The sequence below is a fragment of the Boleophthalmus pectinirostris genome, unplaced genomic scaffold (genome assembly GCF_026225935.1).
Source record: "Boleophthalmus pectinirostris isolate CB_2022bp ecotype Guang Dong unplaced genomic scaffold, ASM2622593v1 HiC_scaffold_4, whole genome shotgun sequence".
Classification (NCBI taxonomy): Eukaryota; Metazoa; Chordata; class Actinopteri; order Gobiiformes; family Gobiidae; genus Boleophthalmus; species Boleophthalmus pectinirostris.
Genome location: NW_026571353.1, coordinates 27,515,794 through 27,531,263, shown reverse-complemented (window position 1 = coordinate 27,531,263; position 15,470 = coordinate 27,515,794). Strand labels below are relative to the sequence as shown.

Genomic DNA, 15,470 nt, shown 5'->3' with positions numbered 1-15,470 from the left:
ATACTGACAGAGAAGACATTCAACTTTGTGTCGATAGGCCCAGTAATTACAGAGATATTACCCATAAACAAGGATAGGGATGCACCAGTATTAATACTGGTATCAAATATCAGCATTAGGTATCGGTTCCATGAAATCAATTAAGCTTATATCCTGGTTGGGCCTTTAATTGGATGTAATAAGACTATTTGCAAGCTGATTATGGCCAAGAATGTCTCATAAGGGTTTGACATTTATTCATACAAAGGAGTCCAATAGTAGTATTTGAAGGATATATGACAGCTGCATAAAACAATTGGATGTCTTGTGTACTAATTTAACTGTGTTTTAAGGGAATAACATAGATTATATACATAAATGGACCTAGTTAACCTGATAGAATCTGCTTTCCAAATAGAAAGTAAACATGAGCCATTCACTTAGTATAAAAAAAACGTCGCCCCTCTTTCCATAACTGCTGCTGTCATTTTGGTCTTAAAATATTGGTGTTAAACCGCTTTATATAATCCTGGTGTTTTTATTTCGCCATTTTGTCCAAAAATCAAATCCTATCCCTAATATGGAACTGTTCCAAATTCTCCCATAACTGCAAGCCTTGATGGACTACATTTGACTGAATGCTATGGGTGACATCACACTCGCTTAGTCCACTTCTTTATAAAGTCTATAAGAAATAAGTGCCATTTTCCGTCCCTACACTGCAATTGGTTAATATCAGGTAGTAGTAAGTACTTCACGTCAAAGTATTGATACTGATATCAGAACAAACAAAAAGCTGGATCAGTACATCCCTAAATAAAGGATAACAAAGCTATAAACTGATGATAAAACGGCAACTTCCACCATATAATTCTGACCTATTCAGAAAGCACCCATCCCAGACTCATTTACCACCTGTACAATTTGCATTTTTTGATTATGCCTAAAAACGTATGTTGCCATTTGGCGGCAGACGTTTCCAATCAAGTTCTGTGGTCCAGACAGACAATAATTGAAACTGTCCTTTGTGAAAGTCTGTCGCATTTATGAGAGACCTTTAGCTACCAATTTATTTCCAGGAAGCGGTAACGGTTTATGGCGAACGCGCATACATATATCTACACAGTGTTTGCCTGCCGGATTCATCTCTATAGGAAAGTGTGAAGCGGAGGGGGAGGCAGGCACACACACAAACACAGGAGCAGAGATGAGCTATCACATTTCCAGACTGACACATGTGAGACAGGTGGATCACCACTCGGAATAAAAATGAAAATGACACAAACAAGACCAAAAGGGACACTGCCACTCAAAGTTTGGGGATTTACATTTAGGGATGAGTGAAAAAAATCTAAATGATGAGCTAATCCCTGTGACTATTTTGGTGAATACAAAACATTTTCTGATCCAAGTTATAATAAAAATAAATAAATAAAGGTCCTATATTATGCAAAATTGACTCTTGTGAGCTTTAAATCATGCTATAATGTTGTTACCTCATCAAGAACATACCTGAAGTTGCGTTTTGTTTCATTCACACATGTTTAACACACAACCCCTGCATATTTACAATAAGTTCTCAAACTGAAAACACTCCTTGTGATGTCATGTTGTAATACAGGAAGTGCTCCACTGTGTTTTTAAACTCACTACTACTAGAATCATTTGGCAATCATCAGCTCTGGAATTGCAAATCTCTACTGAATAAAAAGGGAAAAGGTAGCTGTTAAAACATGTTGAAAACTACCACTACATAACATCACAAGGTGGAACAGAGCATTTTGAGCTTTGGAGATGTATACAGATTAATAACACATGAAAAAAACAGAGCTCCAGGTATGTTTTTGATGAAGTAACAACATTATAACATGGCTTAAAGCAAATATAGGCTCTTTAATGCAGCTTTACGCTCAAATACAGACCGTTACACTCATCCACTACTCCTATTGGTCAGCCTCTGTCATGCTCTGACTGACAGATGGAGTAAACCAATTACAGTAAAGCGTAGACATTCAGAAGATGTAATGGTGTTAGGACTGCTTTTTTTCTGCATATCGCTCTCCCGTGTTTACTTTACTACTAATAATAATGCATTCAGTACACCTCATTTAACATTGCATTATTCATTCAACAACAACCACCAGTGATCACTCACTCCCACATCAGATTAATGTAGTGTCTTGCCTAAGGACACAATAAAAGCTTGCACTATAACCACAGAATATCACTGTAGCACCTGGTATTCCCATCAGTCTCCCATGCAAGCACTAACCAGACCCAACCCAGTTTATCTTCGGGTTGGGCATTGTCAAGGAGATATGGCCACAATATTGATTTAGTGGTATTGATTAAGGGGTTACATTTACCAAAAAACAACACAGGATATAAAATGGAGCACAAATATTCTTAATACATCCAAGCACTTCCAGCACAATGAATAAAAATGAAATTAAACAAGTCATACAGTTTACAGCATTGATGGGGTAAATGTGTAATCTTACCTCTACAATTGTGACTTTTGCAGCTTTGCACATTGGTTGATTGAAATTTCTAGCAGTTTTCCTGTGAGGAAAAGAAGACATGTTAGAACTAGAATTCACAATACAAGCTCTGGACTCCAATTGTAAAGAGATCTCTTGGAGAAAACTGCCATCTTGTGGTCATAGAGATTACTACACTTGAATGAAAAATTTGCCATAAAACGATTTTGTGGTTCATTGCATCAGAGGGAAACTTGATCATTGCACTTAGTTGTTTATTTATTGTTTTGCTAGCTTGTTTAGTCATTTCTATCCATTGTATGTGGTTGGGTAGAGTTGTGTATGGATGGAAATATTACTTAAAAATTAAGAATTAGATGAGGATTAGAGGGGGGAGAAACTGAAAAATACCAATAGACTGAAACTCATTACTTAAAGAAATACGATGAATAATACAGTATAAAATATACATATGAATTTATACAACTGGAAAATTATGTGTTGTCTTTCCATTGTTCTACCAGCATTAAATAAAGCTACACACAACACATTTACGTCACTGTATAACTTTGAAAATCATGCGCTGACTGTTGTGGAAACACTGTTGTGGAGATAATGAGACAAGGTGAGGTAAGGCAATTGTTATGGAAAAAACGTTTGCTACAAGTTAAAGGTGTTCGCGTGTGTGTGTGTGTGTAGGCCTATAAACGATAATACTAAAACTATTCTAAGCTCCTACATATGCTAAGAACCTCAATCTGAATTACGCAATTAGCAAATCCCAAAAGTTGCAGTTTTTGAACTACCATAATTTCATCCACAAATAACAAAAGTCCAGTCTAATTCTGTATAAATGTATCATGTTCTGAAATGAAATTGTTGTATTATTTTGTCAATTCATATTTCAGTCTTTTTGTCATTTCTTCTGGATGTGTTTAAAATGTGAACCGTGAACAGAATCCTATACCAAGAGATAAATTGCAAATCTAAACCACAATCACAAAGCTTGCCAGAAAACTGAGATATTTTTCCTAAATTGTTCAGCCCTATTAAAAAACATGGACTGCAATAAATAAAGATCAAAATTAAACACTAGTTAAAGATAGGAATGTAATGATATCCAAATCTCTCGGTACGATATTATCATGATATGCATCTCACGGTACGATATTTATTGCGATATTTTGACAAAACTAATATAATTATAGATAGGACACGTTTCTGCTTTTAAAATGCCTCGACAAGATTTTGGTGTGAATTATTTCTGTCATAATGCCATGAATTCAAGTAAAAAACATATATCTTCATGTTGTTTGCACTGAAATGAATCATGGGATATGTAGTTCCCTATATTTATAAGATAAATAAAATCATGTATTTAAGCAAAGAAACTTGTCATTCGATATATTGTGACAACCCACGATATTATTGTGTGACTGTTGACGATACGATATCACTATATTTCGGTTATTGTTACAGAGGTTTCTCATTTGACCATCTAAAGCTCAAACCCTGATAAATACTGAGCCCCAAAAATATAGTTCAAGCTATTATAGAACTATAATTTATACAGTAATGATCATGATAGGCCTGGGTGTGCATTTGGCGGAAACTCTTCTCACCTAAAAACAATATTTCCAGCCCGATCTGCCTTCCACGCTTTGACCAGGGCGAAGTCTCCGGTGATGGCCTTCTCCATGATGTAATGCCTGCCATTGAACTCCCGTACCTGTGTGAAAAGACAGTTCAGAGGCCACTGCATCACACAGACTGTCACACAGATTTAGGCAAACATCACTCCTATGTCCTGACTACAGGCAGCTTTAAACTTTGTAACGACTAACTTTTGCCCTATATTTACATTGCACTCCACGTAATTCACTTCAGCAGGACAACAAATCTGATAGGCATGTTATTTGCTGATATTGCAGAGAGAAGATGGTGGGTATCAGTGACTTTCCCATAGGGCTAAAATGATTTATTCATTCACAATTTATTCTCTAAATTTGATCAACCACAATTTTCGATTCAATTTTATTTAGTCTCAATAAATGCCACAAAAAATGGCCTTTTTCAATATTAATTTCCAAGAAACCACAAAATAGTCATATTTTTACACTAAAGTCAGAAACCATGTGATTTTACAGACAGAGGCAGTAGATTTCTTCATTAAAAAAGACTAAGTATATAATATGAAGATGTAATCTCAAAGCATTGCAAATATTTTAACACTCCTAATAAGTATATTTTTTAGAATATAACGTTTATACCTGGTAAATCACCACATCAAAATTCTGACTAAACTGGACCGATTCTACATCAGGACTAAACCAAGACTAGAACAGAACCAAACCAAATCTACATTAGGACTCAAAATGGGCCTAAACCATAAACCATCCCTCCAAAAACACATGTATCTGGCTCACCTCTCTGGGTTCACTGGCAATTTCAATTTTTCCATCTTTGTTGTACTTGATGGGGGAGCCTCCCTGTTGGATGAGGGTGCCATAACCTGTGGCAGTGAAGAAGGCTGGGACCCCTGCTCCTCCAGCTCGGATCCGCTCGGCTAAAGTGCCCTGTACAATAACACTGGCTGAAGTTCAGGTCTATTCACTCATTACAGAAACTAAAAATCTATATAAGGCGAGACAGGTTCAATTCATTTTTTTAATACTTCAGTGAGCAGCTCTTAGATTTATTTTTTTGTGTGTTTCACGAAAATGTATCTTATTACTTACCCATTTTAAGATTCTGTGACTTTTTTTTAAGCTATATTAGGCTAAATGGTTTGTTGCCATTAAAGCAATTTCCCCATTTTTCTTACCTGACTTAAAAAAAGAAAACATGAAGCAATTCCAAATATCTAAACTACTACCAAAAAACTATTATGAGCTTTTTGTAATGCTATAAAGCTCTTATCTCCTCAAAAATTTACCTGGAGTTGTGTTTTGCTTCATTCAAACATGCTTGAGTAACCCTCCCTGCAACTCCAAAGAGCAAAGTGCCCTGCTCGACCTTGCGATGTCATGAAGCAATAGTTTTCAAGTTAATAGCTCATTTTACCTTTTGCTTAGTAGTATGGAGTTTAAAAACACAGTGGAGCACATAATCTAAATATGCAGGGTTTTGTGTTATGTGTGACTGAAACAGAACACAACTCCAGGTATGTTTGTGATGAGGAAACAACAAAATAGTGTAATAAAAATAAAAATATTAATATTCTGAAGTGCATCCTTCGTTCTGTGAAGGCACCTACCTGAGGTGTGAGCTCCACTTCCAACTCTCCAGACAAATACTGCCTCTCAAATTCTGCATTCTCCCCGACGTATGAGGAAATCATCCGCTTGATCTGTTTGGTCTGAAGGAGCAGGCCCAGGCCGAAGTTATCCACTCTGAGGAGGAGACAACTGTAGTTTAGAACGATTACAACAAGAAAACCAAGAGAGCCTGCCGAGGGAATTTGCCATGTTGGCTATAATCTACATATTAATGAACATTAAAAAATGTAAATATGTGCTGTTCCTTTACAAATAAATAAAAATAAGAATTAAGAAATAAATAATAGAGAAGGCAAGTGCTTTTACACATGCTGTAGAGAAGTAAAAAGTATCGAAAAGTATGTTTAAAAGTTTAGATATTAAACATACTAAAATTGGCATTGAAACTAGATACCATTTGAACAGGTATTGATACTAAAAAAAGTCACTTTCCCAGGACAGAAATAAACCTTTAGAAATCAGCTCGAAAGTCCCCCTGAATTCTACCCTTTATGAAACTAAGTTAGTTAATCTATATACATATAAATAAAAAACAACAACTTTTTTTCAATATATATATTGTATTAATTACACACGCAATTTACAGTATATCTCAACACATTTGTTCATGTTGAGCAAAAGCAAGTATTCTGATTTGGGAAGGATGAGCACCCTGCTTTACATTTACATGCTTGCTGTTACATGACATGGCACCTGACATGAGCTGATTATTTAAAATACAATTTCATAGTAAACTTCTCCAAGCAAATGGGGACATTCCTGAGAGAATGGGATGCTTGAGCTGGGACTTTCAAGCCAGAGGGACGCTTGAGCTGGTATTCAAACCTTTCCTGAATAGCTTTAGAAAATCACATTCTGTTGTCTAAAGACTGTTTTTATTATGATTGTGGTATCTTAATTGGTTTAGAGTTTTGAGTCTATTCCTTCCTATCAAAATCCAGTTTGAAATTTTAGTATTGTGAAAACACTAAAGGCTGTTAATGATTTTATTTATTTTTTACTATAGATATTAATCAAGGGTGCATGTAGTTACTTAATGATTCCAATTATGTAGTTGAAATGTGCTACCGTAACTGGGTGCACGTCAGCAGACATACAGATAAGAACAAGACTAGGCAGTAACAATGTGAGATAATGCAGTGTAAAGATAAGGTATATTATGTATACTGAAGTTTATTACCTTGTGTATTTTCAGTGAAAGCCAAGAAAACACAAAAAACACACAACTACCTTGGATGTACTGTATATGGAGCAATAAATGGAAATGGAAAATAGACACAAATAACGCAAGGAAAACCACAAGGACGACTCTTTCCAATGAATGAAAGCATTAGCCTTATAACTTTATAGTCTTTTTTTGTGATTATTTCATTTTTCAGGTTTCTAATGATAATAAAATAAGAACATAAGTAAAAATACCATTACAGTCATTCAAAATATTGACCCACATTTACACTACCAGTCAAAAGTTTGGATGCATCCTCTCAGTCAATGTTCTTTTTTATTACCAGTTTCTATATTTGATATACATACAGAAGACAAATATATGAAGCAAGATATATGAAATTATTTAGTAAAGGAAAAAAAAAGACTAAATATTTGTTTTGTTATAGTTAACTTTTTTTCTCTACTACATGATTTACGTCATACTTCATACTTCAATTACTCATCTTACTTGATATATTTGATGTCTTCTGTATGCGTATCAAATGTAGAAAGTAGTAATCATATAGAAAAAAAGCAGCCTTTGTGATTTGCTAATTGCGATTTTGATTTGATTATGCTTAATCTTGCCGCTCTAATTACTGATACTAAATAGTGTTTCATTCTGCCATTTATTTATTGCAACTCATGTTCTCAATAATACGCTAGATAAAATAAGGTTTACTGGGATTATCCTGCTTTAGTGTTATTGTACGAGTGGTATCATGACATTTTTCCACACATTTTCAGATGGTACAGTCTCTGGAGCGGTTGATTACAGAGAAATTGGACGCCACAGGGGACCAGGCTGTCACGGTTCAGAGCTCGCTCTCGTCTCGTGTTACACACCACACAGAGTTCACTGGATTATTGTTCCGCCAACTCAAAGGTCTGTGTTTACCTCAGCGCGCAAAAGCTGCAAAAACATAATACGGGCTGAGACAGAAAAGAAACATTCAGGACCAAAGAGTCAAGCGTAAAGTGGAAGAGAAAGGTTATGGTATAAAAGGAATGCAATATGGAACTGTATTTGTTTTATGTGACAATACATATAGCTAACCATTTTTTCCAATCTGGTTTTTGTACTGCAAATGGCAAATAAAATGAAAATTGGGAATATAGTCAAATTTAGTATAGTATTATGATGTAAACCTTAAAAGTGCATTGTATAACTTTTCTGGTAGAGGGTCCGTCAAATCCTTTTCTGCATGGAGATGTCTGGAATGTTTCACAGTATGGTATTAAATGTTTCTATCTTCATGGAGACCAAACCAGACCAGAGGCAACCAAGCTTACAGTCACAATGTCTCTTTTACTAGGTATTTTTGAGCTGTAAAACCACCTGTGATTGAATAAATGTAAGGCAGAGCTGTGGATCATTCCGGGCAAAGCAATAACATATCCATAGAAACAAGCAGGTGATGGACCCTACACTAAAGTCCACGATTAAAAGCTGAACTAGAATCAAAACATTCCAAGGTTCATTTTCTCCAGTTATCCCTGTCCAAGATTATGTTTTAAATCACAGTACCAAAGTTTACAATAAGAGAGACGATGCTTTACAGTGATATCAAGCCGTATCTACAGTACTCGCATTAATTAAGATACTCTTCATTTAACTTTTTTGCTTGCACCACGGGTCTTTTCCTTCATAAGTTGTTCTTGTAAAGTTGCTGTTTCACGTCTTAAAGTGTATTATATTAAACCCTAATGGCTATTAACTTTCCGTAGTCTATCACAGCGTTTACATGACTATAGTGGTTTTAGAGAACATATTTTGAAAGGGCATTGGAATTTTATTTTGTCATCACATGCTTATTTCCTGTCTTGCCCCTGCTAAAAAAGCCTGGAGCATGGACCTATAATAAGATTTTATCATAGTTCTATGGCCTGGAGACGCTCCATTGACATCTTGAGCATCGCGTGGCGTGACCAACGTGTGCTGTTACTGCTTTGGTGTAAATTGGGGGTTACTATGAGTGGTTTGTTTCTTTATATCCTGGTTGCGGCACCTGGTTATCTCCATAGACAATATTTATAATGCTATACTGTGGAACATTTTATGCTAAGGTTGTGGTTAGTGCTCTTGCTGTTGACTGACTAGCACACACATAGTAATTTCAACTTTCATTGTTTAAGTTTGATTTTTAACAGATTTTTGGAGATTTTTAACCAATTAAAAGTGTACTGTGTAACTTTTCTGGTGGAGGGGTCCTCCAACTGTATGTCTGTACCATCAGGAAACGTTACGGGTCAGATCTGTGGAGTGGCAAGCATGCTTGCAGTAAGACTGACACACATGCAAGTGAATAAATGCAATAAAAATGCCACACCAGAATGTTACATAGTGCACTTTTAAGTTGTAGATGTTTTATTTTTTTAATCTGAATCAGCCCAGACCTGTATAAGAACATAATAACTAAAGTATGTATACAAGCTAAAAGTCCATAAGAGTGATTTGATTTTCCTTTTCACCTTATCACGGGTCATATAACAGTCTTTATTGCAATCATTACTTGGTTGGTAGTTGGTACATAACCTTTTGAAAATACATTTGAGTCAACAAGAGCAGACCTGGACATTGTACAGTTCCCGGGCCTCATATGGCCTTTTGGTTGACTCTGACCGGCCATTTAAGAAAATTTGGAATTACAATAATACAATTACAATAATTTTACCTCATGCATGGACGAAAGCTGCATTGCTTTTATTTTAAAGGGTTTTTTAATTACATTTTTTGTAAGGCAAATGCCTTACTTTTTCATTGCTTAGTCAACATATACTCTCATCAGCGTGTCAAAACAATGCTATTTACTGCTTTTTATAAAGAAATACAATTAAGATTATGCAGAATTGATTTGAGCATTTTGGCCCAGCCCTCCACAGTATTTTCTGTTTTTCATGTGCCCCCATGGAAAAAATAATCGTCCATCCCTGCCAAGAGCCCCTCTCTCTCTGTTTAAGCAAACACTGAGGGCAATGGTTTGGACAATACAAAGTCCAAGTAGAGATGCAACTGAACAGTAACTGAAGGCACACATTTGCTTTTGCTACTGTAATCTACTATACAAGCACATTAAGCAATGTCAGAAGGGAATTATATAGGGAAAACAGAGCAGTACAGCCATTTTCAAATATGAATAAAAGTAGATAAAGTAGTAAATTGTACAATTTTGTCTCCACAATAATGTTGACATTAGTTGACATTGTGGATATTTTATCTTCAATAACAAACTCAACTGGAGTGCTCAACATGGGGAGAACGAGCAAACTCTGCACAGAAAAGCTAGCCACAATTTTTGGATTATTGCTCAACTTCAAAACATATTCCACTTGTTTGTGTCTGTGACAAGAAACAAAACATTTTACAGCCAAGACCTTCCAACATCCTCAACATTTTTAGTTTTACTTCAAGTCATTTATCCAATCAGAAAACAGAACACACTCTTCATTAGAACTGCCAGACCCTACCACTAAAGCCAGTTTCTAAAGCTAGAGTTTCTAAAATGAGATACTCATCAATAATCAGTATCAAAACTAAATACTAGAGAACTAGAGACCATATGCTGTCTAAAAAAGAAGCTTATTCAGATAATGTAGTATTGAAATTGGTGGTTGGTTATTTGACATTTTAGTGGCATAAGAACACTTCACTTCATGTGCACAGCTAGCACCTTTAAAGGATACAGTATAAATTAAGATCAGTATAAGTAAAGATGAAGCTGAACTTTACAACAATATTCTCTTCATCAACAGCAGTGTAATTTGTTCGCTTTGTGCATTTACTCTTGCAGTCTCATTTTCTGTGTGTGAGACTGTGTACCCAAAACAGTGTTCAAAGAGAGACCAAGCCACGAGAACTACCAACAAAACACAAACAATCAAAGCAGCAGGAGGCGGTCAGAAGGTCACTGTCAAAATCACATGAGCTTCAGTTACAAAGGGGAGGAGAGACACACCCCTTCAGAGTGTAAAACATATCTACAGTTAAGCTTCCTTCAGGCTGTTTGGAGTCATAACAACAGGACCAATAAAAGGACTTTCAGTCACAAGGATCTGATACTGTGCTATTCCCTTTAAAAGTTGTTTCAGTAGAGGTGAATCAAGGACAGCAGGAAGAAAAAAACATGAATTGTGATCATTCTGCAACTAATCAAAAATGTGCTTAATTATGCCTTTAATTGATTTAGTTTAAGTATTGTACAAAATGATGATTGGACTGGATATTCCACCCCAGACATGCTGAAATGTTACACTGCAAGGTTCTTTTCCTCATTTTGCAGCAATATTGTTTTCTTATTTTAAACAATGGGCCCAAAATTGGAAAAATAAATAAATAAATAAATAACTTACTGACCTCTAGCCTTTCACTCTTAGTAATAATATAAGAAAATTGTATCAAAACACTGGGACTTACTAAACTTTTACCAAGTTTATTAAGCCTGAAATTGAATCAAAGTCCATAATATGTTATTCCTGGACATTTCAACTGCTTTAATTAATTTTAGCAACATCCTATAACTAAGGCTGGGTGATATAACTGGATGAATCATTGCATTAATAAACATCATACTTTATTGGCATGTACACCATTTATGACATCAATCTGTCCAAGGACTTAAGGTGGAACTGACAAATTTTGCTATAACCTGGCACTAACATATTAGATCTTTTGCATACGCCAATGTTTTATGAGAAATAAACTACACTAAAGAAAATACATTCCTTCATTTTTTGTCTTTTTATATTTCAATAGTAATTTCCTGAAACAAACAATACAGACATTGCCATTTAGCACAAGAAACTCCTGTCTGAACTCTGCTCCATACCACATGTTTTTACTGCCAGAGGACTGGCTGTGGACCTCTCCAATCTCCATTAACATTCACACAATATTTAACAACACAATCACCTCTGATGAACTTACCCTGCATTATTACTAACAGCAGTTAAACTCTTCACTCCCGTCTTCAATAGACTGTTAATCAGGTTCTCTGGAATGCCGCACAGCCCAAAACCTGCAATGTTAAAATAGATAACAAGTTTATATGTAGGTTAGATGAGGAGGAAAAACAGATTTGTGCATGTTTGGTATACACTGTTAATGTTTCAGTGCACCTAGAATAGTGCTCAGTAAGTTCATGCTTATAGGATCACTGAATTGTCAAAGTTAAAATCAAGAACCCATCAGAAACCTTTAATAGAATGGTAAATGGTCACAAATGTATATCTTGGTTTTATTTACTTTTGCATACCCTACAAAACCATAAGATTTTGTGCTGCTAAAAAATGTTGCATGCAAGAGTTGAGGTGTCTGTATCAAACAAAGTGAAATAAATTGAAAAGAAAGTGCAAGTTTATGTGGTTGTTTGAAAGAATACCGCGTTTTGTACTTTGTTACATTTTTATTTTCCATAAATATTATGCATTTTATACATAGTTCCCATCTATAAGATAACCTGGCATACATATTGTCAGTTCATGGTAAGGTTGGAAAAGTGTTGACAATCAGATAATAAACAATTTAAATAATAAATTAAAACTAGTATCTATGACACTAGATACTCATTTTAACAGGTATCATTACTGAAAGAAAAATCACATAAACAGGATAAAATTGGATCTTTCCTGAACTCATCTTGAGTTTTATCAGAACTAGTGTAAAAACACCTGGTATAATAAACAAATATGTATTAAAAATTACAATATTATAAAATAAATAAAAGTGCTTTTAAAAGTATAATCTGGGTATCAAAATTGAGTCTATTCTTTAGTATCGAAATTGAGTTTTAAATTTTAGTATTGTGACAACACTAATTCCTGGTTTAGATAATTCCTAGTTCAAATATAACTCCCGCTAAAAGCTGGTTGTGTTTATTTTGGAGTGATATGACTGAGTGGAAAATGCTCCACAATGTCACAGGACTGGACTATAAATAGTTTTACACAACAGAAAAACGTGTCACTCACTAAAGCTTTGTACCTCTGCACTGTACTAGGGCTGTCTAGAGTAGGGATGGGCATTCGATGAAATTTTCTTGATCGATCGTCGAGAGAATTAACGATCGATTATCGATTAATCATTAACGTTTTTATATTAAAATGATCATCATTATTATTACCATCTGCACTCCTAATCTGCATAAATAAATTCAACTTTACGACAAATAAACCGTAACCACTCTAGAGCCACATCAGCCCCTTTATTATAATGTGTTTAATTCAGTTTTGCGCAACTCTCACAGAAACGAAACTTAAACCGCATCGCTAATTTGCATAAACTAAGCGAAGATAAAAAAAAATACAGCTCTGGTGTCGCTGATGCGGTTCAACTTCTGTCGGATTAAAAGACATGACTCAAAGGAATACAGGTTAGTGTGACCATATTTGCGTTTGTCAAAACCAGGACACCTTACGGGGGTGGGAGGTGGGGACTCGTCATCGACATTGCGCTACGCTCACCTGGCAAAACTTTTTCCCACTGGACACCGAAACATATGTGCTGCTTTGTACACTGTGCACAAGGACTCACACTTGTCCCGAACGCAACGGAAAGTGTGGAATTTCTTGTACAAATCATCGTTAAATACGCATATGCACTTCGGTACGTTGCAGGCTGACCGACTGTTTGTGTTTGCTCGCTCCTTCTGAGTGCAGAGAGCTACATGTACGGACCCCTGTTTAGTCACGCTACGCACAGCAACCTACATTCGGTTTGTCCATTAAAATTTACGTAATCGATGAAATTCTTAATGATCAATTATCGATTAATCGACTAATCATGCCCATCCCTAGTCTAGAGTATTGAAAATCAGATACTAATTAATATTTAAACTAGTACTGATACTAATTAGAGACAGAAATTAACCTTGAATAGCTTTAGAATGACCTTGAGCTGTATCAGAACAAGTGTAAGAGGTGAAGGACTGAGGGATTACACAGATATAATTTAAGGCTACATGGTAACATAAAAGAAAGTACTACTATTTCATGTTGAAAATGTTAATTATCCTTGTGATATTGGACTCAGTATTGAGTATAATGTTATTCCTTAGTATCGAAATTGAGTTTGAAATTTTATGTACATTCCTGAAAATCTCATATACTCTTCATTGTGTAACCCAAACATTCATTAACTTATGGCAAAAGAGGAGGCTATATAACTCTATGGGAGAAATTTTGAAACTTAAGAAAAACAAAAACGCTGAACCAGATTCTTATTCGTTAGAGATTGTGCCCACAAACTTGCCATATTAATCATATGTCTTTAAGTCCTTTTAACTGACAACAGTCACGTCTTTGGAGATGAATAATGCCACAATTTTTTGCTCATTCGCACTAATAGAAAAGACATGGAACTTTGTGTCAATTTCATGCAGATAGGCTCAGTAATTACAGAGATATTAACCATAAACCAGGTCAGTGACATTAATGAGTTATACCTGAATAAACGTTATGCTCAAGTAATTGATTCAGTATGTTTTGGTTATTCTTCTAAATGTATACCTAGATTCTTATTGACACAAGCTTTATGTGGACTTTACCTTTAGATTTAGTTTAAAAATGTATGTTTATCTCTGAAGACTTGAATTTGAGCATTTATTGTATGTTTTCAGCACCAACTCTATCAGACCAATTGCATTAGCTGAAATCTTTCTTTAGAGTCATTTGTTGGGTCAGTTCTTACTTCTACCTGAGTAGTATTATTTTTAAAGTAATGGTATTGTGTTGAGAACTATTATAAGCTACTCTACATCTTACTGAACTGTGCTGATATAATTAATGTCCATTTTTGGGAAAGAAGATCGCAGATTTGGCTTACCTCCCACGAGAAGGGTAGCTCCATTAGGGATGTCCTTCACTGCCTCTACAGGGTCTGTGTAGAACTTAGATTTTCTTTGGGAGGAAGTTGAAAAGTAACAGCTGCTTGCCTGTAACATGTAAGAGTATTGTTGTTGTTACTGCAGTCAAAAACATGCAATTACAGTACTATATATGCAGAAGGACGCTTTGAGAACACTAGTATGGCATTGTTAAGGTATAACATGGAAAAGTCATATTATTGCTCAGTAACTTTAACATTGGTGCCCAGTAACTTCAAACATGTAAACTTGTGTACATGAGACACTGAGAAATTACAGATTAGAGTTCAAACAATCATATGCGTTACACTTACTATCAAAGACGCTAAGCTTATTATGAGTATTTCAGTATTTCAGTAGTAACTATATTTCCTTTTCAGTCAATTAAGATGAAAAATTCCTAAATCAAGCATCTTGCAGGTTACTAAAGTAGTCCACTAAATCCATCCCGCGGTTGTTCTTTCTGATGCTTTGACTATGGCACATTTCCTATCTTAAACCTTTACCAGAGCAAATTTAAAATAGCATTAAATGAAATTTCTTTGAGTGTTTGATCTACACAAAACAACGTGGCAACCCTATGGCATTGTGAGAGGAGGCGTATGCATTTAGACTATGAACTTATGCCAAGAACACCTGCTACAGGATAAGTCATTGCTCTGTTTCGG

At 35.3% G+C, this 15,470-nt stretch overlaps 2 protein-coding genes across 2 annotated transcripts in view; one reads left to right on the top strand and one right to left on the bottom strand.

Moving 5' to 3' along the window:
* The window catches only part of oxct1a (3-oxoacid CoA transferase 1a), a 91,801-nt gene extending 76,921 nt beyond the window's left edge, over window positions 1–14,880 (bottom strand). The window contains exons 1-6 of the mRNA XM_055161951.1: window positions 14,763–14,880; window positions 11,868–11,958; window positions 5,716–5,851; window positions 4,886–5,035; window positions 4,082–4,188; window positions 2,481–2,541 (exon numbers count right to left, since the gene is read on the bottom strand). Of these exons, the coding sequence (XP_055017926.1) occupies window positions 2,481–2,541; window positions 4,082–4,188; window positions 4,886–5,035; window positions 5,716–5,851; window positions 11,868–11,958; window positions 14,763–14,880 (663 nt within the window). The remainder of the gene's footprint in view (window positions 1–2,480; window positions 2,542–4,081; window positions 4,189–4,885; window positions 5,036–5,715; window positions 5,852–11,867; window positions 11,959–14,762) is intronic.
* Window positions 14,881–14,964: 84 nt separating this feature from the next.
* Window positions 14,965–15,470, top strand: part of LOC110167054 (dmX-like protein 1) — a 55,218-nt gene continuing 54,712 nt past the window's right edge. The window contains exon 1 of the mRNA XM_055161950.1: window positions 14,965–14,978. Within this exon, the coding sequence (XP_055017925.1) occupies window positions 14,965–14,978 (14 nt within the window). The remainder of the gene's footprint in view (window positions 14,979–15,470) is intronic.